Source organism: Anguilla rostrata, chromosome 10 (assembly GCF_018555375.3).
Source record: "Anguilla rostrata isolate EN2019 chromosome 10, ASM1855537v3, whole genome shotgun sequence".
Taxonomy (NCBI): Eukaryota; Metazoa; Chordata; class Actinopteri; order Anguilliformes; family Anguillidae; genus Anguilla; species Anguilla rostrata.
This window is the reverse complement of record NC_057942.1, coordinates 19,810,209-19,835,635: the sequence shown is the minus strand read 5'-3', so window position 1 is coordinate 19,835,635 and position 25,427 is coordinate 19,810,209. Positions and strand designations below refer to the sequence as shown.

Genomic DNA, 25,427 nt, shown 5'->3' with positions numbered 1-25,427 from the left:
GAGAAACATAATGTCCAAAAGGGTTGACCTCATTTTAGAATTCATGGTTTATTAAAAACCTGGTTTATGAACAACCTTTAAGTTGAAGCCTGTTCAACATATTAATAAGCATAGGCCTATCGTGTTACAATACTAAACAATAGAAAAATATATTAAATAAATTTCAAAAATGTAACTATTGTAAACTAAATAATCTTTAAACAGGTCTTTCACTTTTAAATAGATCTAAAAACAGCATATTCTAATAACAATACAGCATCTTCCTATAATAAAATATTTACAAATTAGAACACCTATTGCTACTGAAGTCAACTGAGTGGAAGCTTGCGCTGTATCAGGGAAGTGAATGCACAAGCGCAGGTCACCTCACTTGGCAACCTTAGTTGCTACTGCCATCTAGCGAAGATTCTGACAAACTACACTTTTCATCCTCTAAATCAGTAATGCGGGAGACACATTTCCCTGGCTTTTACATTTGACGCAAAACTACCGAACGTCGGAAAATTCTAATACGGAACCGTTTTTTTTAAGTACCGAGAAAGTGCTGAAGTTTCGGTATACGGTGCAACACTACGTCAGACACATATTCCAATCCATAGCTCAGCTTAGCAGAGAATGCACATTTCAGAGCGCCTCAGAGACAGATAGAATAATAACACATAAATACGCATTTCAAATAATAAAGACGACATTGGGAAAAAACGAAACAAAAGACGAAATATCAACTCGCGACCTGCGTATTGCTCGCAGATTAGCCTACCGTATTATTTATTTAGACACTGGCATATAAGAAAATTTTCGGTTATGCTGACCGATAAAACGCTATTCCAAAAGCAAAATCAGACATCTTATACATCGTTAGAAAGCTTATACTCTCACCTACGGAATAAATGAATTGTCAATCAAGCCAAATTGTACTAAAAAGGGTGACAAAGCCGTAAGCAACAGGTGTGGTATTATGCACAGCTATTTTTGAAGTTAGCCACAAATGCGCGTCTATTTCACAGACGGATTGTCCAAGACAATATATGACCACTCAGCCGCAAAAGGGACATCTCTACGCGTAAAACCATTGGTAAAATTGTATATTTGTTCAATGTTTAGACCCAGATATTGACTGTAGAATAACATGGTATAATTTTTAAAAACTTTGTCTTGTTTATTTCGTTATTCAGTGGGCAGCATTTTCACTGCTGTATTGGCATATTTTAGGGCTAATGTCGGGTTTATCTTGTTGCTACGGAATATTGCATTACATTACATTACAGGCATTTGGCAGACGATCCTATCCTGAGCGACATACAACAAAGTTTATAATCATAATCGGGAATAAGTGTGTCGAAAACCCTAGAGGGCAGTAGCCTACCGTTCCAAGTGCAGGGAGCAACCGCATAGTTCAACTTGGACCCTGTAGGTTAAATTGGTTAACACTAACACGAACAAGAACAGCAACAACGCAGTCTATGCAAAAATACAAGCAATAGTTAAGACGAGTGCATTAACTAAGTCACCTACGAAACAGCTAACTAGTTACAACCCTAACCTTACAGTCAATTTAGAGATTAAATTGAGAATACGATTTCTCTCAGCATAATGACGGATTTAAAGAGTAAACGAACTCACCCGTTATTGTCTTCAAATGGATCCATGTCAAAGAAAAGTAATGATTCATCCTCTTAAAGCTTTACCGTAGCGTATTATTTATTTAGACATTGGCAGAGTACAGCATAAATTGCGTCTTTTGTGAATATCCAATGTTAGAAATTGCAGCGAGAAACTGCAGCTGTACACAAGATAGTCTGTTATCTTATGGTAGCAACGGAACGAAGCGAACTATATATGTATTAGGCTACCGTCATTGTTTCATTATACCAGCGTGTTTTCGCGCGTTTGCACAGAAACTCAGAACCTATCAATAAAATCGTTTTGCTATTTCTCAGCATAATGACAGATTCAAAGACTAAACGAACTCACCCGATACTGTCTTCAAATAATGTCTGGCACTGTCTTCCACTGCTTCCCCGACGTTCAGACCGTCCCCTCACTGATAAAAACTAGACCCTACGGTGTCGGATTACTTGCGTCGCCATGGATGTCGCTTGCCGTAAAGAAGTTTACTAGATGTCGTAACCGTTTAGATTTGGAGCCACAGCTCTTCCGCACCCCACCTAATAAAAACGGCCAAATGGCGGGCAAACCATATGGCGGACATAGGTGGTCCCAATAGTACCATCTGGTCGACATAGGTGATTTTTAGTGCCTGAGTAATGGGGGGCCATAGAAACCCACCTGCCAAATTTGGTTGCTCTAGGACTTATGGTTGCTGAGCCTCAGACACTTTTAGCGGAGAAAAATAAGAATAATAATAATAATAATAATCGGAACAGATACAATAGGGTTCCACCAGCTTCACTGCTTGGACCCCTAATAATCCTAACAAAAACAATAGGGTTCCACCAGCTTCGCTGCTTGGACCCCTAATAATAATCCTAACAGATACAATAGGGTTCCACCAGCTTCGCTGCTTGGACCCCTAATAATCCTAACAGATACAATAGGGTTCCACCAGCTTCGCTGCTTGGACCCCTAATAATAATAATCCTAACAGATACAATAGGGTTCCACCAGCTTCGCTGCTTGGACCCCTAACCAGAGTTTTTGCATAACAACAGTCCAAATAGAACTACCAACCAGAGTTTTGCTTGGCAACGGTAAAATAATATGCCCTAACGCCCGCGGAAGAATATTTCACTTTCAGCTGATTAAATCGATAAAAATCAATAAATATAAAAGTAACCATATATAGTCATTGTTGGTAAACCGTTGTATAAGTGGGATAAACCCCTCCAGGCTGTCCCATTATTGGAAAATAATGTACATCACCACCCCTGTCGTACATTTTTTTTTTCCAATAACGGGACAACCCGTCGTGGTTTATTCCTTACTAATGCCACACAAGTCATTGACACTAAACTTGAATTGTGGTTTGTAGGCAACGTTATACGTTATATTTTGTTTTGCACGCCTGACATCTTGGCACTGTAGCCTAAACTAGCATACCTGTCTCATCGTCACTATCAACTTCTGGTGCTTGTTCTGTACCTTCACTCTCAAACTGCAAGCTTGTTTTAATCATAAACAAGTTGCTGAATTTGGCACATTTGGCCACGTCATCTTGTAAAGCTTCTTTTTTTTAAATTCTGCTTTTTCAGCTCCCCCTTTTCTCTTTCTATTCTCCATCTTGTCTTTTTTTATGTCTTACTTGCACCTTCTACCGATTTGATTTACGTCAATCAGGTGACCAATCATAACCTCCTGGGCTGGGATCGACCAATTTGGGATTTGGTAGGGGCCACTCTCACCCCCCCATCAGCATCCAAGTGTTTGTATGTTTCTGTTGAGCTGACCTCTGGTGTAGCCATTTTTCGGGGAAACAAGTGTATCAGTAGCAGTGTGTGCGAGCGTGCGACGCAGAGCAGCCCACGCTTCTGCAAGTGTAGCCTACATGATCTATTTATTAAATTATTGTGTTTACCAACCCTGTCACCGGCCCTTGCGGCCCAACAACCAGCCCGGCCCACCGGGAATCTTCCCATTTCCCCCGATTAGCCACTCCGTGGGCAGTGATTTGAGTATTCAAATCCCAGAAAAGGAGGATAAGGAACCACATACAGACATGTATCCTGCCCAGCAGGTACACAAGTATGTCTGTTACTTCAAGCTCTGACACACCATGCTTGTATACAGTTCATTAACTTTGCTTACTTCCAGCATAGACTGCACTGATTGGCCATTACAATTCGACCAGGGCTATGCAGAGGCTTTCCTGGGGTAGTTCAAATGAGTATTCCAGTAAGCTCTGATAAGCCTTTAAATACAGGTTCTAGTGCATGGAAACATTAATTGCCACCAAAGATTCGTTTGAAGGTTTGAGTGAGGCTGTTTATGATGATTGCACTGTCCTGGACACCCCTTAGCACTGAGCCGGGATTCCCCATAGCTGAGGGGAAGGGTTAATAAATGGAAGTGTTAATGAAACTGGACCAATGTAGCCATAGAAAAATATAGAATGGTTATTTTCAGCTGTGGTCCACAAGATTCTTTGCAATACTCTCCAGTGTTAGTCATCAGTTCAACAAGTTCCACAAGAACAAATTCAGAACAGTAATCTTCCAACTGGATTGGTTGTGCTTGGCTAACAGCCTGGCCCTCTGGTGCCCCTTCTGGACATCCGTTACTGCCTGACCTTCAGATAGTGGAGTCATACCTAGTGTTAATGACATTGGTGATCTTTCATTCTTTCAAAGGGACAATCTTAACCTCTTGCTCCACACACTTAACATGTCGATGCTGTTATGGTGAGTCTGTATGGGGTGTCTGCATTGAATACATGTTCACAATAAAATAAAGAATACAATGAAAAAGATTAAACTCTTGATAATAATCAGTGAGTCATAATTATAAAACATTTGAAGTAAGCCAGAATAAGGCAAATATGTGATTCATCAAAATGTAGTTACTGAAATAATTGAATCATAACCATCACTGACATAGATTCAGAAGCCTATAAGGCTGTACAGAAAACAGGAGCACTTCCACACCTTTCCAAATTACAAATCTCCTATAGCTGCAGGCTGGCTTTTTGTAATAGCTGATGAGTAGATCTTGTCCTTGATGCGTCTTCTGGAATTCAAATTAATATCCCATTTCATTATCATGTCAAACAGCGCAGACACGTACAGCATTACAGTGATGTAATGATCCATTAGGAGTGGGTAGTGGAATTGCACTCCACTGGATTCCTTGCCCTGAGTGAGGACACTGCTAACGCATCTAAAAGGCTGTCAAACAGATTAATCTCATTGGTTCTCAAGTGACTTGATTTTTTTATTTGTATAAACCACTGGTGTTTTACTTTGCTAATAAAATTAAAAACAATGCATATGCGGTGCTCCAATTTTGGGAAGCTAATTCCAGAGTACTTTTATTAGCTGTCAAATATATCATACGTGTTTGACATTGAGATATGACAGTCGCCACATTGCAAATCAATTTAGATGATAGAATGTTGAAATGATAAATTCCAGCAACACTCATTAAAGTGGTTAGATTTTTAAAATCTAGAACTTTTGCTTCTCTGCATGGTGACAGCTGAATAAAGGGGACTGTCTGGGAACTGCTTTGTGAGGAATGAACATTGTATATGAGCATTTGACAGGGAATTTTGGGAATTCTGATCTCAGATGAAAACTTGCTATCCAAAAACCACATCATGAAAGTAAGGACCGCCATGGTCAATGAAGGACAGCTGTGCAGGTTAAATGAGAACTGATTGAGCACATTCCTGAACAGTGGAGTCTTACTCTGCATATTCCAAAAATAAATGAAAAATATATAGAAAATAGTATCAGAATTCAAAACAGTGCTTTCCATAAGCATGGCACTCAGAAGTTTGGTCATTGGCATTAAACAAATGTGCAGGTAACTTAATGCTTACTGAGGGAACAAACAGACCCCCAGTGTCATCCTTTCACGGTGAATGATAAGTACAAATATCCAGTCTGAATCTGAAAAAAGGAAAAAAGAAAGAACACACTGTATGTTGTGAATCAGAGCTGGGAGAGTTCCTCGACGAGCTGATCTGATATGTTCCTATGGTGGGTCAAAGACCTGGCATCTACTGGCTGTATCTGTGCAATCTCATTAGTTATGGGTTATGTAATGGGACTCCTGGAGAGGATACAGTACCCTATGCTGATTAAGGTTGAGTACGCTGCGTACCCTGCTTATCAGACTTCTGTCCCCTTCACCGGGGATTTTTCCGGCTCTGAGACAGAGGACAGTTAAACGAGTGCACACCACGGGCCGGACTCAATGTCCACAGCTCCCTTGCAAATGTGCAGCAGATATTACACATAAAACAACAAAGGGGGTCTCCTTGTAAAGTTTTTACTGCTCTTTCTTTCTTTCTTTCTTCCTTTCTTAGACTCGCGATTCTGTCAAATATAGTTGTGTAGTGGCTGCAGGAAGAAGCACATGAAATATAGTGCTTCTGTTGTAGTTACGGGAAGCGTGTGGAATATATAGGACAATGGTACCGAGGGGAGAAAATATAACTGCACAAAAAAGGTAGCCTGTCATCCACCATGCCTAATGTGAAACAGCCCAAGATAGGTGGTGAAATGTGGCCGGAGACGATAACAGGGCTGCATTTCTCAAACAACAGCGGTGCGGTAACACACAGGACCCCAGGCCTGCAAGCAAGGAGACAGCCCCACGCCAGGGTCGGTGGAGGAAGGTTCTTTGAGGTGAAGCCATACTTCACCAGAAACCGGCGCTCTGAAGCTCCCTCCCCACCCGACACAAATCTCCATCACACCCCTTCGTTTCCAAGAATACCCTCCTTGCTTACTGGGAACTCTGGCGTCACACCCGAGATGCATACATCTTTTCTTTTTTCCAACTTTAACCTTGGGTTAAGAGGTATCTGCGTCAGATGGCTTTGCCGCACCCATTGAAGTCCGGCTTTGGTGCCTAATGCATTTAACTGAGGGAGTGGAGAGGCGCAAATGACGTCCGGCGGATGACCTTGTTTTATCGAATTACCGCAGCTGCACCAGGATACCTGGGAAGAAAGCTTATGATTGCTCTGTGATTTACTGGGGTGAGTCAGGAGGGGACAAGGACAATGTCCTCTTTACTATTTCCCAGGACAGGGCCATTATGAGACTTCAGCCACAAAGCTTGATGAAGGTAATGTGAAGCAACAACATTTATGGGAATCTGGAGGATGAAGAAAACTGGACAGACATGTACTGAGGGTGTTTTAGCTAATGGACCATCTTGTCTTTGCTAGGAACTCCTTTTTCTCTCTTTCCAGTTAAAGGGCTTTTTTTTCCACTAAAAGTACTCTGAAGTTCACAGTACGGTGACATTGGAAAGATATTTCCACAATCCTCCAAATAGACAGAACATGCATTATGATAGCATTTTATCAATGACAGACTGATCTGAGCTAACTGCTATGGGAACTATGGAACTATGACGAGTTTTGCAACTGTTTTATTATCAAACAGTGATTGTCAATGTCCACTGTAGGCCATTTCATCATCAGAATGCTTCATCTTCACTCCCTGCACATGGATAGTTCATTGTTTTAGAACTACTGAGAAAACTTTTGTGCCAAATAAAGTGGGTACACACTGACAACTGACAACACATCAGCCACATGTCCTTCTGTCCTTCTAGAAGGACAGCTTCCGAATGAATGCACATCCAGGGAGGGTGCTATTGGTAATGCCGCAGCAAAAGCCCTGAGATGGCAAAACCCTACCGTGCAACTCAGTGACCTCATATGCCAAAGCCATTTCCCCGTTACCACGACAACAGACCCAGACATCAGACTGTATTACAACACAGCTACATTTAAAAACAGAAAACTGCATTAGGGTGACTGAGTCAACTTACATCCACTCCTGTCCCCCACCCCTCTTTCTGGGTGCCAGGGGATATATTTCTCAAAGGAAAACCAGACAAAAAAAGTCAATTTTGTCTCAGAGGGCCGACTGTGCTGCAAGATATATGCCATTATGAATTATAAGCAACACATCCAATTTCCCCAAAAGGTCCACCGCAATTTAATCAAACTGTTGTTGAGGCAAGATTCAAAGTTTTTTTGGCAACTCCTGTTTGCATTGGTGTATTTATTAATCCCAGACTTGTTTACTTGGAGGGGGGGGGGGGGGCAAAAAAAAAGACAAAAAAAACAGGGAGTACTCTCATGAGGTCAAACAAATCTCGAGAGGCACAAGAGGGTTTTTCTCAGTTAAACTGCTTTTACTTTGAGACTGGAAGCTGTCAATCAATCAGAGTGACTACCTCATTGTGCCCACATAAACAGATATGCGTCCTCTGGGAACAGTGATCGTTTGAAACTCTGAAATGTTTGTAACTTTGAAAGTGGAGTCAAACTGCACTCATTTTAATTATAGTAATTTATTTGAATGGTTACTCACATTACTTTAGCCTAATTTTTAAAGGGGCACTCATTTTGTGGCTACAAATAATTGTATTTGTCAAAACCGAATTAACAAATCAGCCTAAAAGGGGCCAAACACAGCCTAGCAACAAGGCTGTAACTGACATGTCTGGCCAAAAAATACCACCAATCCTACATTCACAAAAAATAAACAAACTCTAAGATTTTTAGAATGTGCAAAACCTTTTGGCACACACAAAACTAATAACACAACCAATGTCATGTAATTTGTTTTGTATGTGCTACAAGGTGTTTGCATACACAAAAGGCCTTCGTAAATCAGGCCCTAAATGTCATCAAGAATACAGCATTTGTGAGCCTAAACAAGGTAATTAACATGGTGTCAGTGAGGAATGCCGAAAGGGGTGTTGCGATCTACAGACTGCAGAGGATTCTCCACACCACATCTCTAAGACATGTTTGGCTAAAGTAGGCAGTATACTTTGTAAGAAGTAGAAATTTTTGAGCAAAAATATGCAATGAGAACAACTGAAGAACAAAAAGGCACAGTGTTGTGTGTTCTCACGGTGCAGTGTGCGACGGACTCCAGGGAGAACTTTTAGAAAATGTCCTTCTTGTCCTCTGACCTCCCCCGCTCAGCTATTGGTCCAAATATCGCATGGTTGGTTACGTCACAGTTGAGAGTTCAGTCTTCACATGCTAATGTACGGAAAGTCAACGGCAATCTCTTTTCTGTAGAGCCTAGTACACCTTGCACACATTCGGAAATAAGAGAAAGTGGACCCCCTTGTCTAAACTCCGCATTTGCCAAATGTACAGACAAAACTCTCCATTCTCCGTCCTCCTCTGATTTAGAGGGCGAACGTGCTATCTCCTTCGCCTTTTTTTACTTCTTTTGCATAGCTAGATAAACTAAAGCCACTTTAAACACTTTAAACTTTTTGTTTTGTGTTGTGATCTCGCGTAGCCCTTCTCTTTATACATCCATGGCGTAGCCGCAAGACGGAGGTCTGGGCGGGATTCCAGCTCCGGTTAATAGCTGCCTCGTAATTATTTGTAATTATTCACGCCCCAGCAGCGTGTAGTGACTTTAAACGGTGCGGTGTTCTCACTGAGTATACCGACAACAGTGTTCGTGGACATGTTCGCCGGTGATTCTCAATCCTGATGTTCTTTCTTCTTACTGAGTATACTGCCATCTTAAGGCATGCTTCCTTTCTTGGAAAATAAAACACGGCTTCTTCCTGTTCCGGAATCTTGTCCTGGTATCTAGAGCCTTGCACAGTCTTCACTGCATCCCTGTCACCATGAGGACGCCATTGTCAATTTCATGAAGCATGAGATGAATGCGTATGCACAAGCAATCGCAAAAAAGACCCTTTACAGTCACATTCATACAAGCAAATGCATATGAAACAAAAAGTGCAAGAAACATATTTCATAAGTCAAGAGTTGTCATGAATGACTCCAAAAAGCATTGTGTGAATGAGAAACAAAATTTACAGAGAAAATGCATATAATACCATATATTTAAATGTGAAGGTTTGATGAGAAACAGAGAATGAAAGAGTGAATTTAATATTATTATTGTTATTGTTATTATTATTATTATTACTATTATTGCATTTTTGTTTGTGTTTTACACAGTGAGAGACTTGCTAGAGCCCAGGTGCTGTGGATGAAGTCCAGTTGCCAGCGAGGGTAGCAGGAAACAGAAGTTTGGGTGAATGCGATGTTTGTGTTGTCCGGAATGTTCTGAGGCCGATAGGGTTTCACATCAGAAGGCATCCCAGCCTGGGGGAGGGGGGGGGGGGATTACAGTCGGCGCGATGAGAGGACTGAGAGGCCTAATCTGTCAGGGGCCCATGGGGACCCCCAAGGGGACAAAGACTGTTAGTAAGGAGGATGCGAGTGAAAGGCTAAAAAACAGGATGGATCTGTAACAGAAGAAGTCAGGCGATGGCTTTATTATCCCCGTACTCATCATTCCCCTTACACTGTTTACGAGGAAACTGAGGGGCTATTTCCAGATAGCGTCTATCTCTGTGATGCGGAAGCTGACGGCTAAAGGCACTTATGCGTGACGAGGCCACTTTGATGATCCAGGAGGCCTCTCAAAGAGCTATACTGTAGGCACTTCCTTTACTCATACCACCCACCAAACAGGAAGAGAGCAAATTTTTTTTCTTCTTCTTCCTGCCAACGGGTGGAAATCCCTGCTTTCGGGGCTTTTTGGCGTTCCCCTCTTTCGCACGGGCCCGCTCGAGAGAGAGCGGCTGCCGGCTGGGATGGGTGCAGTAAAGGTCAGTCTGTCTGCTATGCTAATTGGATTCAGCTTCTTTTTTTTCAGAAGCCCAGCCAAAGGACCGTTGCTCGGTCCCAGAGGCCGCTGGCTTCAATAAGAGGCTAATAATCCGTCTACCTCTGCAGAGGGCCCTGAGAACCGAGACACACACCACAGATGCCTTTGTCCACAGATCACTGGAGGGAAAAAAAGAGACATTTTGTTCCTTTACCTCTTTTATCTGCTGACAGAAACTACTGGCTGGTGAGCCTCGGCTATTCACAATGCCTCCCTGCCATTTTTTTTTACTGTTATGAGTACACTTTTTTACATTGTGTCAGGAAAAAAATTAATGACATGACTGTATCCTGTTTTTAACTCCTGTAGTGTGTATATTGTTATTGGAGCTATGGATTTCTGAGGGACCAGTGGGGAATGTGGTGCTGAAGGAATGGTGAAACGTGAAGTGTGTGTGTGTGTGTGTGTGTGTGTGTGCGCGTGCGTGTGTGTGTGTGTGCGCGTGCGTGCGTGCGTGTAGGGGGGGTGTATGTGTATGTCTGTGAATGAGAGAGAGTGTACATGTGTGTTGGTGCACAGTATGTGTTTCACTATGTTACCTGTGGTCTGGCTCTGGGTCCGTATGCACTGAGCCAACCCTTACCTTTACCCACTTCCCCCAGCTGCCTCTTCCACGCTGCATTAAAGATTCGTAAAATATCATTCATTGCCCTTGCAGCAAAAAGGGTTACATACCTTCCTGGTACAACTGCGTGCTAAGCTTAGAAACAGTCTGAACTGTTTCCCAGGTCTTTCTGCAGCCAAGTAAAGAGAACTGTGATGCAAGTGTTGTTCAAGGTTAAAGTTCACCAGATTTGTGAATGACAGGTGAAGCTCTACTTGTGTCCTTTCAAAATATTATTTTATATCCTTAAATATAACTAGCAAATGGATACTCTGTGTGAAATTTTTTTCAAAAGTTTGTTATTCATTGCGTAACAATTTTAGCGTGTTCATGCATCTGAACATCTTGGCGAACCCATAAGACCCCACAGCCCGTACACTCACAACTTTAGTCAAGGAATAGGAGGGAACAACACCAGAAACACATAGCACCCTCTCTTGGCCAAAGAGAAAAGCATATTTCCACAGCTGTGGCGACTCCAGGAGCGACCAAAGAAAAATTATTGAGCTAAGCAGTCTACAAGTCTGTCTGTGAAAAGGGCATCAGACACTCACAACAGCTGCTAAAATTTCACCAGAGAGGAGACAGCATACCTCACATGAATTCAAATAAGCACTGGGATAAATGAGGACTTCAGCATTTAAGTAAAAAGAAACATTTGAAAAAATGTTGCCTTCTAGAGTACAGTTGAAGGAGGGTGATCTATCATCCTCAAACAGGCAACTCACCTCCCGTCCTGAATCGGGTGCGGACACTTTCACATATTAGAAATGAGCCTCATGACTGACTTGTAAAACATCCTTTCCTTACTCATTCATCTATGTCCATTAGATGTGATGTCATTGAAACAAGTTGTTTCTGAAACACGCACACACTCACAGGCATGCACACACACACACACACACACATAAATGCATAATAAAGAAAACAAAAGAAAGCAGAGAAAATGATGACCCAGCTGTCAAGAGGCCTTCTGAAGAGCAGGAGCAGGGAGAAAAATGCCCACTCGGTCAGAAAACAAGGTCAACCAAGAACATGTAACCTATTTTGTGCTGATAAAGGATAATGGTTGGTGGCATTACTTCATCGCAAATTCTGGGTTACATATACTCTCTTTTTCTCTCTCTCTCTCCCTCTCGTTCACTCGCGCTCACTCTCTCTCCCAACCTAAATCCTAACCGTCTCCGCCACCTAGAGGAGGATCCTACAAATGCCTTTGAAGAAAATCGCCCACCCCCCATCTCGAACCGCCCGTAACCGGCAAGACTTGATTAAAACACAATATCGCATTGTTTTCCCCCTTCTTTTCTTTCATTTTCCCGTCAACACTAATCAAAATTATTATAACTTATTTTTTATTCGACATTTCATAAAAGCCCAGGCAGGTCTCCAGGTTGGTAATTCTATCGTCATCAGCTTTTTCTTTGAGAAAAGCCTATTCATTCAGCCACCACTTTTTACGGCTTTATTTTTGGTCAATTAACACCCTGCGGATTTTTGAGACAGACACCTCGTAAAACTGCATGAAATATGTAGGAGCGAATGCGGGGCGCGCTGGTCCTGAAATGTCCTCGTATTACACCGGCAGTCGTGCAGCTGACCTTTAAAGAGCACGGGCATGCTGGGCGAGGTCGCGGCATCAAAGCTACCAACGCAAAAGAGCCAAGGCACCGGTCAAACGTGAGGGCCGGTTCAATCTAACCGCGGTGACACCGTGTTCTGAACTCCCAAGCGATGTCACTTGATATAATTATCTTGTGCCATGGACTATCAAAGTCATGATGATATATACATTTTTTAAATTCATTATCCAAAGAACAAAGTATGAGAGCAGCAAGATCAAGCCACTCACTGCCCTACTCTCAACCACAAAAAATAATTTTGCAGAATAAATATTATTTTTTAATGCAATGCATTTGTTGTTGGTGGAACATACTACAATATGTCATAAACATAAAAAGTCCATCTGTTTAGCACATTAGCTGCTCACCCTACCCCACCTTTCCTAGTTTATTTTCCATTCTCTCATTCTCGTTGTCCTCTCCCCCCTCCTCCTGTGCTCCTCTCTTTCTTCCTCCCCTCTTTCTTTTATCCTTTCCCTTCCACTCTGTCTCTACCTGGATCCTCTCTCTATCTCCCTCTGCTCCACGCCTCCAGTTCCTCATCCTCTCCCTCTATCCTTTCTCTCCCCCTCTCCTACTGACTCACCTCTCCTTTCTTCTCCACCTCTCCCCACCCTATCCCTGTCTACAGCCCCCCCACTCCCCCCACAGTCTCTCACCGCCTTGGTGACGTTGTCCTGCACCAGGCTGTAGAGGGGCACGATGCGGGTGACTTCCAGCAGGACGGGCGTGGGGCTGGGCTGTTGCAGGCCTGGGCGTCGGCACAGGTGGCAGGCGGATGGGCAGCGGCCCTTCTCCTCGCAGCGGATCTCCACGCCCACCACCAGGTGGTCCTCCGAGAGCCGTTGCGCGGCCAGCAGGCCGGTCAGGTAGGTGATGAAGGGCATGGACTTCAGCTCCCTCCGGCTGCCTAGGTCGGTGGTTTCTGTGGGGCAAATCACTGTGAGAATCCGATGTACAATAACTGCATCCTGAAGGTCATGCAGCATACTCATTATATAACAGTTATCCATAGCCATGAACATCAAGAACAGATAACGATACAAGTACAATATAGTGTGGGTGTGAAGTATGGCCATGTGGGGCGTTGTTTCAGGCACGGGTGTGGGATGAGGTCTGGGTGGAGGCTGTGGGGCTTAGGGTGTGGTATGTGGTTGCTGGGTGTGGGTCTTCACGCATGGGTGTGGGTATACATGGTGGTGTGTTTGCGGGATGTTGGTTTTGAGGGGTAGGTGATGAATTTGGGTTTAGAGTGTGGGAAGATGATTTATGGTGTGAGGTGAGGGTCGGAGTCTTGGGTGGTGTTGAATGTGGGTTTGGGTTTGGGATAAGGGTCAGGGTTTGGGGTGGTGTGGGATGTGGGTCTGGTGAGGGGCCTCTGAGTGAACTTAGTGAACATGAGCGCACTTGAAAACATATAAACACCCTCAAGGCTCTCTGCCATCAATCAATCAATCAAAATAAAAAGTCTATCTCAAAAAACCCTGTTAATCCACCTTTTATTTATTTATTTTTTTCAATGGTGTCGGTTTGTTTATCTCTTCCTAGTTAGGACTGAAATTTGCTTGCTGTCCAATGGCTGTGATGCACTGTACAAGTTGTTTTGCCTCCAGTTTCGGTTGAGTCTTTTCGTCTTAAATAGAATTCAACCAGAATATCATTAGTAAATAGCCATCTGTCTGAATGTAAAATTTCAATGTAATTATTCCCTAGATAAGTTCATTATAATTATAAAGCATGCACTATTGTAATAAGTAGACGGGGAGTCTCCAGAGATTCTAGAAATCACAGAGGTGCTAAAAATAGGTTTTCTTGTGTGCAGCATCATCCACAGCTTAAGTAATATTTCATTGAAGAAGAAAGTGGAAAAATCATAATAGAAGATGGAGTAATCACAATGGTTTTGCAATGGCTGTATTTCATCTTCCCAAGGGTACGGCGGCCAACACTGCACAAGCATAGCTGAACATGCATGTGTTTACCCATGCAGAGCAATGAGGAGAAAGATTTAGGGGGATTAAGGGAAAGAAAAAAAGATGATGGTTCCTTGGCGACTTATTCCTCTTCACATGCATATCAGTTCTTAAATATTCTTTTACTCTGGGCTTCGTCAGAAATTCATCTCCAGAAACAATAAGGATCCAGCCCATCCACCTTAAGCCCACATATTAACACCTCCCCTTTCTCCACCATGCTCCTCCCCCTATGAAATAATAATAATATAAACAGAAACGTTTTGAAACAGAGAGTAACATACATTTTTCATTTTAAAAATCTAGTTGGAGAGCATTACAATGTATATAAGGAATCATATTTAACTCATAAATCAAAGCTATATTCCATCCTTGGTGGCCACAGAAATTTCAAGAAGCCACTGTATTACGTCATGGAAGAGCAGATAAGTGTTAGGCTGGCTTCACATTCTCTTGGCTCTGTCTGTCAGGGCTGTTCTGCCAAACAGACGCGGTACTGCGTGAGAAAGCCACAGTGCCTTGGGAGACTCTACCCTGCAGGCAGTGGCCAAAGCCTCGAACCCCCCCTACAGCTGGGAGTTTGCGGACACCCGCTCGACAGAAACGCGCCGGGCTATTAGTTCACCCGTGCACGTGCGCCAAAGCAAGATTCAAACTTGTGGCAACGGTGGCTAACAGTGAAAAACGGCACCGCAGACCACATTCCCCCGTGCGAGGTGGGATTTTTGATTCTTCCAAGACACTACCCCGCCATGACGTCACCGGCCATTAATCAAACCACAGCCGTGAGGTGCTTTCTCTCAACGGCTCCTCGTCGAGCCCGGGGGCCCAGTGCGAGGACGCGGAAAAGCTCATTTAATCACGCGTGATGAATGAGCGGCGGGCAGACGCAGCGGGCGACGCGGCCGAGGCGAAGAGCGCCAACCGACAGCATCTTACGCAAGAGCGCCTCCGCAAACTCTCAAACTCACCATGCACACCTCCGCAGAGCTGCTGTACATTAGCGAGCCTTTACTCAATGTCTGCTGTCATCTGCCAAACCTCTCCCCACAGTGGAAAAGAGACACATTCAATCCAACCGCAATGTGTAATAATTACATAATATATCATTAAATCTAAAATATATAATATTTCTGATAAGAATATATACATGCACAAGTGCAGCTCATTGTTCTCTGTTTCTATACATGTTTTTTTTTTATGACCACTAAACTGAAAAATAAGAAAAGCAGTTCTTGTTTATCGTGTAACCCGTTATTCAAAAGTCAAAATTACTAAGCTGCTTCTAAAAGTAAAAGTAAAATAACTGCACATCGGACAGTGCTGCTAGTTATCTGTAGTTTGATTACTCAGCATTTTATATGTCCTTTATTTTCAGTTTCTCTGTGATTCCCTTTTCATTTCCAACTATGTTGCCATTTTATTTTGTGTGTTTTACTGCTTAGCTTGGCTGAGCTTGGATGCAATGCAAGCCTTGGATCATTCTGTTACAGCACAGAGAAATGAAAAGAAAGAACATGCTGGATGGGAAGCTGGAGAACCCCAGAAGAAGACAGAACATGCGTACATGTAATAGGTGTAAAAAGGATTACCTGCACACTGCATTAGAATGTACCCAGTCAGTGTTTAATAAAGACTCTCAATGAAATACTGACTGGAGTATTTTAAAGCACTGTGCAGGTAATCCTTTTTTTTAAACTGGAGAACTGCACAAATGAGGAGATAATACAACAATTATAATGATCTTACTGTGAACCTGGGTCAGTGTTAGTACTGACATACCCTATGCAAACACCACAGAAATCTCTGTTTTCTGCAGTTTGACTGACCTGGGATCAGCAGGCCGCATAAGGCATTCTCCTCCATTAGCAACACGACCGTGAAAGTGCAATGGTAGACAAATCTCTCACCCCCCTACTCCCACCTCACACAAACACATACAAATACACACAGCTGAGTTTCTATGGTGATGTTGAAAAAGTTTTCTTTTTTCCTTGGCTGTATAACAATTATACCTTTTGAATCAGATTTTAAAATGACAGAACGAGCTATTTCCTCTTGCTGGCATTGAACAAAAACCTGCTTTCAATTATTCCTCATTAGAGAGTAGCCATTTACTTGTTCATATTAATTTATAGTAATTTATTGAGCATGGTCTTTCCCAGCAGCACTTAACATACTTCAGATAAGATCGGGAGGACAATACCGACCTGCTAAACACAAGCGATTAAGGAAACTGCAGTTTCAATTCAAAGCTAAATTAATGTAAACCACTGACACGGGAATAAGCAGCTATTGGAAAAAGGCTTTTTCTGTAATTAGAATGCTGGTGGATTGATACTGTGTTTTTATTCTCTTGCTTACAGAGATACTTTTTCGTTGTTGAGTGGTGACATTTACCTGCACTAACAGATGTGTGCCCATTAACCTGTGCTAACAGGCATGTGACTGTTTACCTGTACAAACAGGTGTGTACTTATTTACCTGTGCTAACAGGAATGTGCCTGTTTACCTGTGCTAAAGGGAGTGTGCCCATTTACCTGCACTTATAGTCATGTGTCTGTTAACTTGAGCTAACAGGCATGTGTCCATTTACCTCAGTGGTGTCAAACTCGTTGCCATGGAGGGCCGTGTGTATGCAGGTTTTCATTCCAGCCTCAGATCTTGATTATATAATTAGTTAAATTATTTGCTGAATTAGGGATGCAGGTTTGTGCACAATGGTGACCCGACGTCTATGGTGACCCGCATTGTCTAAATAAAAATTTTCTTATATTCTGTGCTTCAATGCAGTTAAACGCATATGGCTGAATGAGTAATTGGACTCAATTAAGGCAGCATTAATTGGTTGGAATGAAAACCAGCATACACACGGCCCTCCATGGCAACGAGTCTGACACCACTGATTTACCTGCACTAACAGGCATGTGCCTGTAACAGGCATGTATCTGTGGTGTGGGGATGGCTGGTTTAAGCAGCCACACCTGCCCTGGGTCAAGCTAATTAGACCTGGCCAATTGGATAATTGGTTAAGAATTAGATAATTGGCCAGGCTAATTGGACCCGGGAGCAGGAGTGGCTGCACCTGTGCGTAGTGAGGTAATCAGTGCGCACAGGTTAAATCTGCCATCCCCACTCACATGGGGGAGCCTCTCTGTCATGACAGTGTTTTACATCTGCTCATTTGGCTGTACTATCTTGCCAAACCCTCGTAAATAAATGTGGACTATTTGAACATCTTCTCCCTGTGTCTCTGTGCTGGAGGGCCCCTAGGAAAGCCACTTCGGTGGCCTGTGGCAGGCGTGTTTGCAACAGTATCCTTTTACCTGTGCTAACAGGCATGTGCTGGTTTACCTGCACTAACAAGTGTATGCCTGTTTACCTGTGGTAATTATTCTTATGAAAAAGGAATACTATCATACACTAAACTGTTGAAAAAAAAAAAAACTGGAGGCCTCTTACTCTACAATGTTATGATGCCAAATATTAGCAAAATGTGTCGCTCATAGCAATGGTGCCCAATACGTCAATCGCAATCAACCAGTTAATCGCAGAGGCCATGCTAGTAGTATTTTTTAAATTTGCATCCATTAAAATTATAATTGTTCGTGTTTTCATCCGTCTTTCGTACAGCTTCAGACAGCTTGACAGACAGGTACACTAGATTGGCTACATCTCTTGTCAATCTACTGCTGTTGAAAACTGTTATATTAAGCATCCCCATTCATGATATAGGCCCGATTGTGCAGTCAGTTTCATGGAATAGTCACGTAAATGTCCAACATTATATGATAGTAACGTGATGACTTTAGAAAAGCACTTTATATGGGACAGAGAAGTCGTGGTAGTGACATAATAAATCTGGTCCATTTTAGGCAGGCAATTTTGCTTTCAACAGTTAACAATTTTACTTTGATGCCAATACAGGTAGTTGATAATTCTACTTGATTTGAAATAATAACTCCACACGGTACGGGAAATGTAGTCAGCTAGTAGCTCGACACTGATATAAGAACCTTTACAGTTATTTCACACATCTTGCGATGCACTTGGACACATCATCAGTGATGTAATCTGGGGTCATGTGGTGTTTCGGGTCTTTCAATAATCATACACCCTCACCCAGGCAATCCAGCTAGGGTTGATCAGACCCTAGCTTGTGTCTAAGTAGCATGTGTTGTCCACAGATCTCCCCTCTTGATCCACAGCCATCTTGACGCCTTCTCTGCAGCTTCAGTGGTGTCCTTGATGGCTTTCCTGCTGTGCAGTCCTGTAATGTCAAGGAGCTTGAAGCCCCCGTGGAGAGACTGGCCTGCAAAGCCTCTGCAGCCCACCTCTATAGGAACACATTGTGCCCTCCATCCCTGCCTCCAGCACCCGCTAACCAGGTCCTCATACTTGGTCCTCTTCCTCTCATAGGCCTGCTCCATCTGGTCTTCCCAAGGAACAGTCAGCTCCAGCAGGACCACCTGTCTTGATATTTCAGACATCAGGACCATGTCTGGCCTGAGCGTGGTCTCTGCGATGGTGTCTGGGAACTTGAGCTACTTCCCCAGATCAACCTTCAGCTGCCAGTCCCTTGCTGTGACAAGGAGCCCACCCTGTACTTTTGGCTGAGCCTGGGGCTTCTCCCCCACCTTAACAAACACAATAGCCCATTTTTCTGGGGAGTGTTGCTTAGCTTGGCTGATCCCTGTGCAGATGGTATCTGCTATCACCTTCAGGACCTGGTCATGATGCCAGGGATAGCGCCCCTCTCCCCGGGCCTTCACGCGACAGCTGAGGATATGTTCAAGTGATCCTCTTCTCTGGCACAGAGGGCATGCTGGTGTCTCAACCATACCCCAGAAGTAGAGGTTAGCTGGGCTGGGGAGAACATCATAGACAGACTGATCAGGAACTTGATTCGGAGCAGTTCAACCTTCCATACCCAAGAGATCTTCCGCTCTGTCACTTCTGGTCCCTCCCATCTGGTCCATGCACCCTGCTGCTGCATCCCCACCATCCTACTGGAGCAAACTTCTTCCACCCCTACTTGCACATCCTCCTGGACCAGGTGATGCCTCTCTTTTCCTTAAGGCCTTGTTATAGCGAGGTCTTGGGATGCTACCAAGCCCTGCACGCCCAGATGCCACTGATCCCAGCAGCACGCTGTGCCACAGCTGTGACTCAGCCTGTTCAGCTGCCTCCTGCGCCCTCCACTTCCTCCTAGTCCTCACTTCAATGTTGGGTGTGGACTCAGTTGTCAGTGGAGTCTCTGTATTGCAGCACCTCTCTTGCATGGGTGACTATGTCAGTCAGTCCGTAACTCCTCAGTCAGGCTGCTGAATGGGAGCCATAGCTTGTTCTTCTGACCGTACAAGGTGATGCTGCTCAGGCTTCGTGGCAGGTCCAGTTATCTGTGGAGGAATCGGCTGACTTTCCTTTAAAACCCTCTACAGTCGTCAGTGGGACCTCATAGACTATCAAGGGCCTCAGGAGACTAGCAAAGGCCTTGAACTTCCCTGGCAGCCCTGATTTGTCTACTACCATCAGCTATGGCTCTAACTCCTTGCTGGTTGTCTGGAGTGATGTGGTGTGCAGTCAAAGACCTTGCCTAGGCTCTTGACTGGCTTCTCAGTGACAGATGGGATCTGGATACATCCTAGTTAGAAGCAAATCTTGTCTGTTACTTTCCATTGCTTCACAACCACTGACCTGGGCTGAATTTCCGAGTTTCGATGTACCTTAACGTTCTACGAAAGTTTCTAATGTATACCTTTCAAAGGGAGCTCGCTTTTTTGTGAGTGTTTCCCAGACTATACCTTAGCAGTTGCCTTAAGGGACAGTTCCAAAGGTACGTCGTAAATTGGAGCTGGCCTTCACTGTGGTGCTGAAAAGTTTATCAATAGATGCCACGCAAATCTATTATCTCACTTGTAAAGGCTTATGAACGATGTTTTAATATAACAAGTGTTGTTATAATCATTTTACATAAATCTAATATTGCAGAAGAGGAAGCTATGCCTACTAAATATCATCTGCTAATCTCTTTAAGAGTCAAAACGAGACCTTGTGATAGTTTCAATCAATAAATGTAGGCTACAAAAGATAAAATAAAGAGCATCAATCGGGACATATAAGCCATAGTCTGGGACTTCTCGGAAGCCCAGTAAAAAGGATATAGGCTACATATGGGTGAATTATTTTGTTCTTATTGAAACAAAGGTCTAATGTTAATTTGTTTTTGTCACACAAAATATAGGCAACTGTAGCAGCATATCCACTGATTCCCACGGACTTTTCTCTGCAGTGCAAAAATGATCGTAGATGAAAGGCAAAAGAGCATCTGTGGAAATTGATCATGATTAATTCTATACCGGGTATGCCTTATCACTTTAACAGGTAGGCCTATTCATATGTTCATCCATCTAAATTTTCTGTTGGTAGTCTTAAGTTTAACCCTCTGGGGTCGGGAGCTCCGCCGGCTGAGGTCGACAAGATGAAATGAACTTTCGTTTCTATTTGGACGATTAAGTTCACGAGCTGCTATCATACAGACGCAACAAAAACATTGACAGAAACCTTAGAATCGCGACTTTCCAATGCGCTCATTGGCAAATAATATGAATTGTTTTAAAAGTTGTTGATTGATTAAACCATAATTAAACCATGTATGCTTCGTTAATCCTTACTCATTACTATGTGAATTTCGCTCAGCAGGAAGTCCGCCCAAATCGCATTCACATGTTAAAGACATTATAATTACTCTCCATAGAAGGGGACTATGGGAGGGGTGATGCGAGATCCGTGTGAGAAATGCCAAGCCTGCGAAAACGGGATAGAATGTCAAAGTGTAGCCTAATTCACTTCTTTTGAGGTAAACATTTCGTTTAATTTTGTAAAATGGTCCGTCTGGAAGCCGACACTGATGAAGAGCGGTGTCATTTCGAACAGCGAACTGATCCAGCTGAGGATCAACTTCATGAGTAAATATATTTCTTATGATCATATTGGTAAATATGTGTACTGTACTGCAACGTATCTCTGTGTTTGTAGGAATATCCAGCAATATGCGCGTTTGTAAATTCCCACACTACGAACGATTCAAACTATTGCATCTCAAAATTATAGGCTAGGCTCTCTGCATCTGGTTGTGTTAGAAGTAGCAGGTAGACCGTATTTTTTTTTGATCATATTGGTAATAAATAGCCCATGCCTGGCGTGTAGTGGCGTGGCTAGGATTCTAAAACCGATGTCCTCGCACAAGCGATATTAGCATACTATAAGTAAGTTCGGGAAATAGCAATAAAATAACCACTTAGCTAAACAGACCTAGCCTACTTCAGATTGAGACATTGCTATTGATGAGTTGCGTGTAGTTGAGTTGGAATATCTTTTTTTAGTTTAGCTAATGTTGTTTCGTTGATAGCTTGCATTATTTGTAAATGTGTGCTGTATTACATTCTCTGTGTGTTTGTAGGAATATTCACTAATATGCGCGCTTGTAAATTCCCACACTACGAACGATTCTAACCATTGCTTCTCAAAATTATAGGCTACCTCTCTGCGTGTGGTTGTGTTTGTTTGGTTCTTTGTTTGTATATGATGTAACCATGTCACATTTCCTAAGTTTTGTTTTCATTAGTGAGTGGTTTGTCCCTTTTTTGTAAAGCACAATTTTGTTTTTATTATATTTACAGAGATGCTGATTAGGAATCACGGCCTAGTTCACCACTAGCTAAGAGGCCATGCAGGTTTTCCAAGAGTACACCAGTCTCATCTCATGTTCCATGCATATAGTTTACTTCAATAAATGTTCTAAAATCAAAAGATGTCTTTGTTTCTGTCTTCTAAATGGCTCAACAAGTCTTTGTCTTAGTGGTGGGGAGGCATGCGGCCAGGTGTGAATAGCCTACTTAGCTGGCAGGTCCTCCTACCCAATGCATATTCATTACAGACAGGCCATTTGCCCTCCCATTCTCACCTGGTGTTGAAAAATAGTAGTCACAACACTAACTTTTAGCAATTTATTTTATATTTCTCATTGGATTTGCTAAAATATTTTGTCATCTTTTGATACACAAGACCCTGATGAACACATTTCAGTGATCCAAAAACTTAGATACTATTGTTTAGTGTGTTTTATTACAACATTCCTGTGCATGTTCAAAACTACTGTTTACAGTTTGTGTGTTTTTAGAGCAATTTACAATCCACATACGATTATGACCTACTTACTGCTGCCATATTATTGTAGCTGAGTTTGTGCTGAAAACAGAGATATGAAACACCTTGGAATCACTGCATATACAGTTGATGAAATTTACACAAATGTCAGAGCATGGCACAATCACCAGTGTGCCTCATTTTACCCTCAGACCCCAGAGGGTTAACCAAGAATATCATTATTGGGTTGTTTACTGAAAATCGTAAAGCAACATGGTAAGAAAGAAATGTTCTGTAATGTTGATATTTACCCAGTGCTATTTTATTTTATATAAGAGTGTGAGCTAAAGGAAACGGATGTAGATCATTTGTCCTGTTTGTTCATTATGAGCCACCGTACCTGTATGTGTTTATGGCTAGGCAAATCAACGTTCTTTAGTTCCGTATAGTCCGGTCATGCAAGTATACTCACTCAATGTCGGCTTTTCTCACACGGGTTTTATATTCTTAACAAACCGGCGGTTTGTTCCAAGTCAGTGTGATCATTGACTCACACACAAACAAACTCATTCCTACAGGGTATGCAGTCAGAAAAGCCATATCCTCAGTAAGCTCCACTACGTAAAAATAATATACGCTTATTTTTTTCACAAATTGGATTAGTATTATGGATAGGCCCTATACTTTATTGCCATCATGATGGTAATAGACTGGTGAAACGATAACATTCTCATGATGTGCTATGCACAGAAACGTTGTTTGGATAATTAATTTTCATAAAGTTAATATTAAACTATCTATGTCATTTGTGCATGCAGATGTGGGCTACTAGATGCGCACTGTAGTACAACTGTCAATTTTAAAAGCAAAATGTTGGCCTAATAAGGCTAAAACTGTGAGAGGATGAGCAGAGCGCATCGCTAAGGGACAGCTACGAGTGCCTCAGACCACCCTTCTAAAGGTATACCTTTCAGAAGGTATACCTTAGCTAAGGAGGCGCTGGGAAACAGCTTGACAACTAAAGGAAGACCTTAAGGTATACCTTACGACTTTGGAATAACCCGCACAGTCTCTGGACTTAAACCCCATCCAGCTGGTTTGGTTTGAACTGGACAGAAGGAAGACCTTAAGGTATACCTTACGACTTTGGAATAACCCGCACAGTCTCTGGACTTAAACCCCATCCAGCTGGTTTGGTTTGAACTGGACAGAAGGGTGAAAGTTGGGAAGATCTTTCTGAACAATATTTGATTTCCATTGCAGAACGAATGCCACGAGTGTGTTCAGCTGTTATATCTGCAAAAGGTGGCTACTTTGATGAGTCAAAAAATTAGAATACATTGTGTTAAACAGAATGTTTATGTTTCAGAGATAAATATTTACGAAACAAATGTTTGATAAATAATTATTTTTGTGAATGATATTTTAAATGAAGAAGGTAAGCTTACGTAATATAGACAAATGCCCAAAGTGCTAACATAAATTAACATAAATATTATATATAATACAACCACTGATTTCTTTATGCCAAGCTTTCAGTTAAATGTATTGTATAGAGTTTTGTATATATATATATATACACACACACACACTACCGGTCAAAAGTTTTAGAACACCTCCATTTTTCCATTGAAATTATTGAAATTTACACAGTTGTCTCAATGTACTCTGAAATGAAAGCATAGAACAAATAAACAATTGGAAATAAAAAAGAAATCATGGAATTGTTCTGTTTAACACAATTTATTCTAATTTTTTGACTCATCAAAGTAGCCACCTTTTGCAGATATAACAGCTGAACAAACTCGTGCCATTCGTTCTACAATGGAAATCAAATATTGTTCTGAAAGATCTTCCCAACACTGTTGCAGAAGTTCCCACAAATGTGTCGCACTTGTAGGTTTCTTTTCTTTCACCCTTCTGTCCAGTTCAACCCAAGCCAGCTCGATGGGGTTTAAGTCCGGAGACTGTGCTGGCCATTCCATGATTTGAAGCCTACCATCTTGTTCTTTTCTTCTAAGATGGTTCTGACATAGCCTGGAGGTATGTTCTGGGTCATTATCTTGTTGTAGGATGAACCCCTGGCCAACTAAGTATTGCATGGCGCTGCAAAATGCTGTGCTTGCCCTTTTGGTTCAGGGTTTCAGTCACTCTGCAAGTCACCAACTCTGGATCCAGCAAAAGAGCCCCAGACATTCATGCTTCCTCCTCCATGTTTGACAGTTGGTGTCACACACTGAGGAACCATCCTTTCACCTATTTGACGGTGTACAAAAACCTTGCATGATGAACCGAATATTTCAAATTTTGATTAATCGGTCCATAAGACCTTCTTCCAGTCTTCAGTAGTCCACTGCCGGTGCTTCATGGCCCAGGCAAACCTTTTTTTCTTATTTTGCCATTTTAGCAATGGCTTTCGTACTGCCAATCGACCTGTCAAATCTGCAGCTCAAAGTCTTCTCTTCTTGTTGAAACTGAGACTTGCTTACTTCGACCACTGTTAAGCTGTGCTTGAAGCTGTTGTCCTGTGAGCCGCCTATCATGCAAGCTGTTGACTCTCAGAAACTTGTTTTCTGATTTTTTTGTGGATTTGGGTCTGCCGGATCTCTTCCTGTCAGAGTTTCCACCAGTTTCCAAGTGCTTTTCAATGGTGCAGGAAACTGTACTCACTGACACCTTGGCTTTCTTTCCAATTTCTCTTAAAGAAAGACCTACACTT

At 42.4% G+C, this 25,427-nt stretch overlaps 1 protein-coding gene across 7 annotated transcripts in view; it reads right to left on the bottom strand.

Annotated features, from left to right (window-relative positions):
• LOC135265195 (astrotactin-2-like) overlaps nucleotides 1-25,427 on the bottom strand; it is a 454,017-nt gene that overhangs the window by 96,263 nt on the left and 332,327 nt on the right. For 5 of the 7 annotated variants that reach the window (XM_064354593.1, XM_064354592.1, XM_064354591.1 and 2 more), the window contains one exon: nucleotides 13,247-13,512. In XM_064354593.1, the coding sequence (XP_064210663.1) occupies nucleotides 13,247-13,512 (266 nt within the window). Of the gene's footprint in view, nucleotides 1-13,246; nucleotides 13,513-16,389; nucleotides 17,133-17,156; nucleotides 17,469-25,427 lie in introns of those variants that run through there. The other 2 variants (XM_064354597.1, XM_064354596.1) reach the window with 2 other exon arrangements.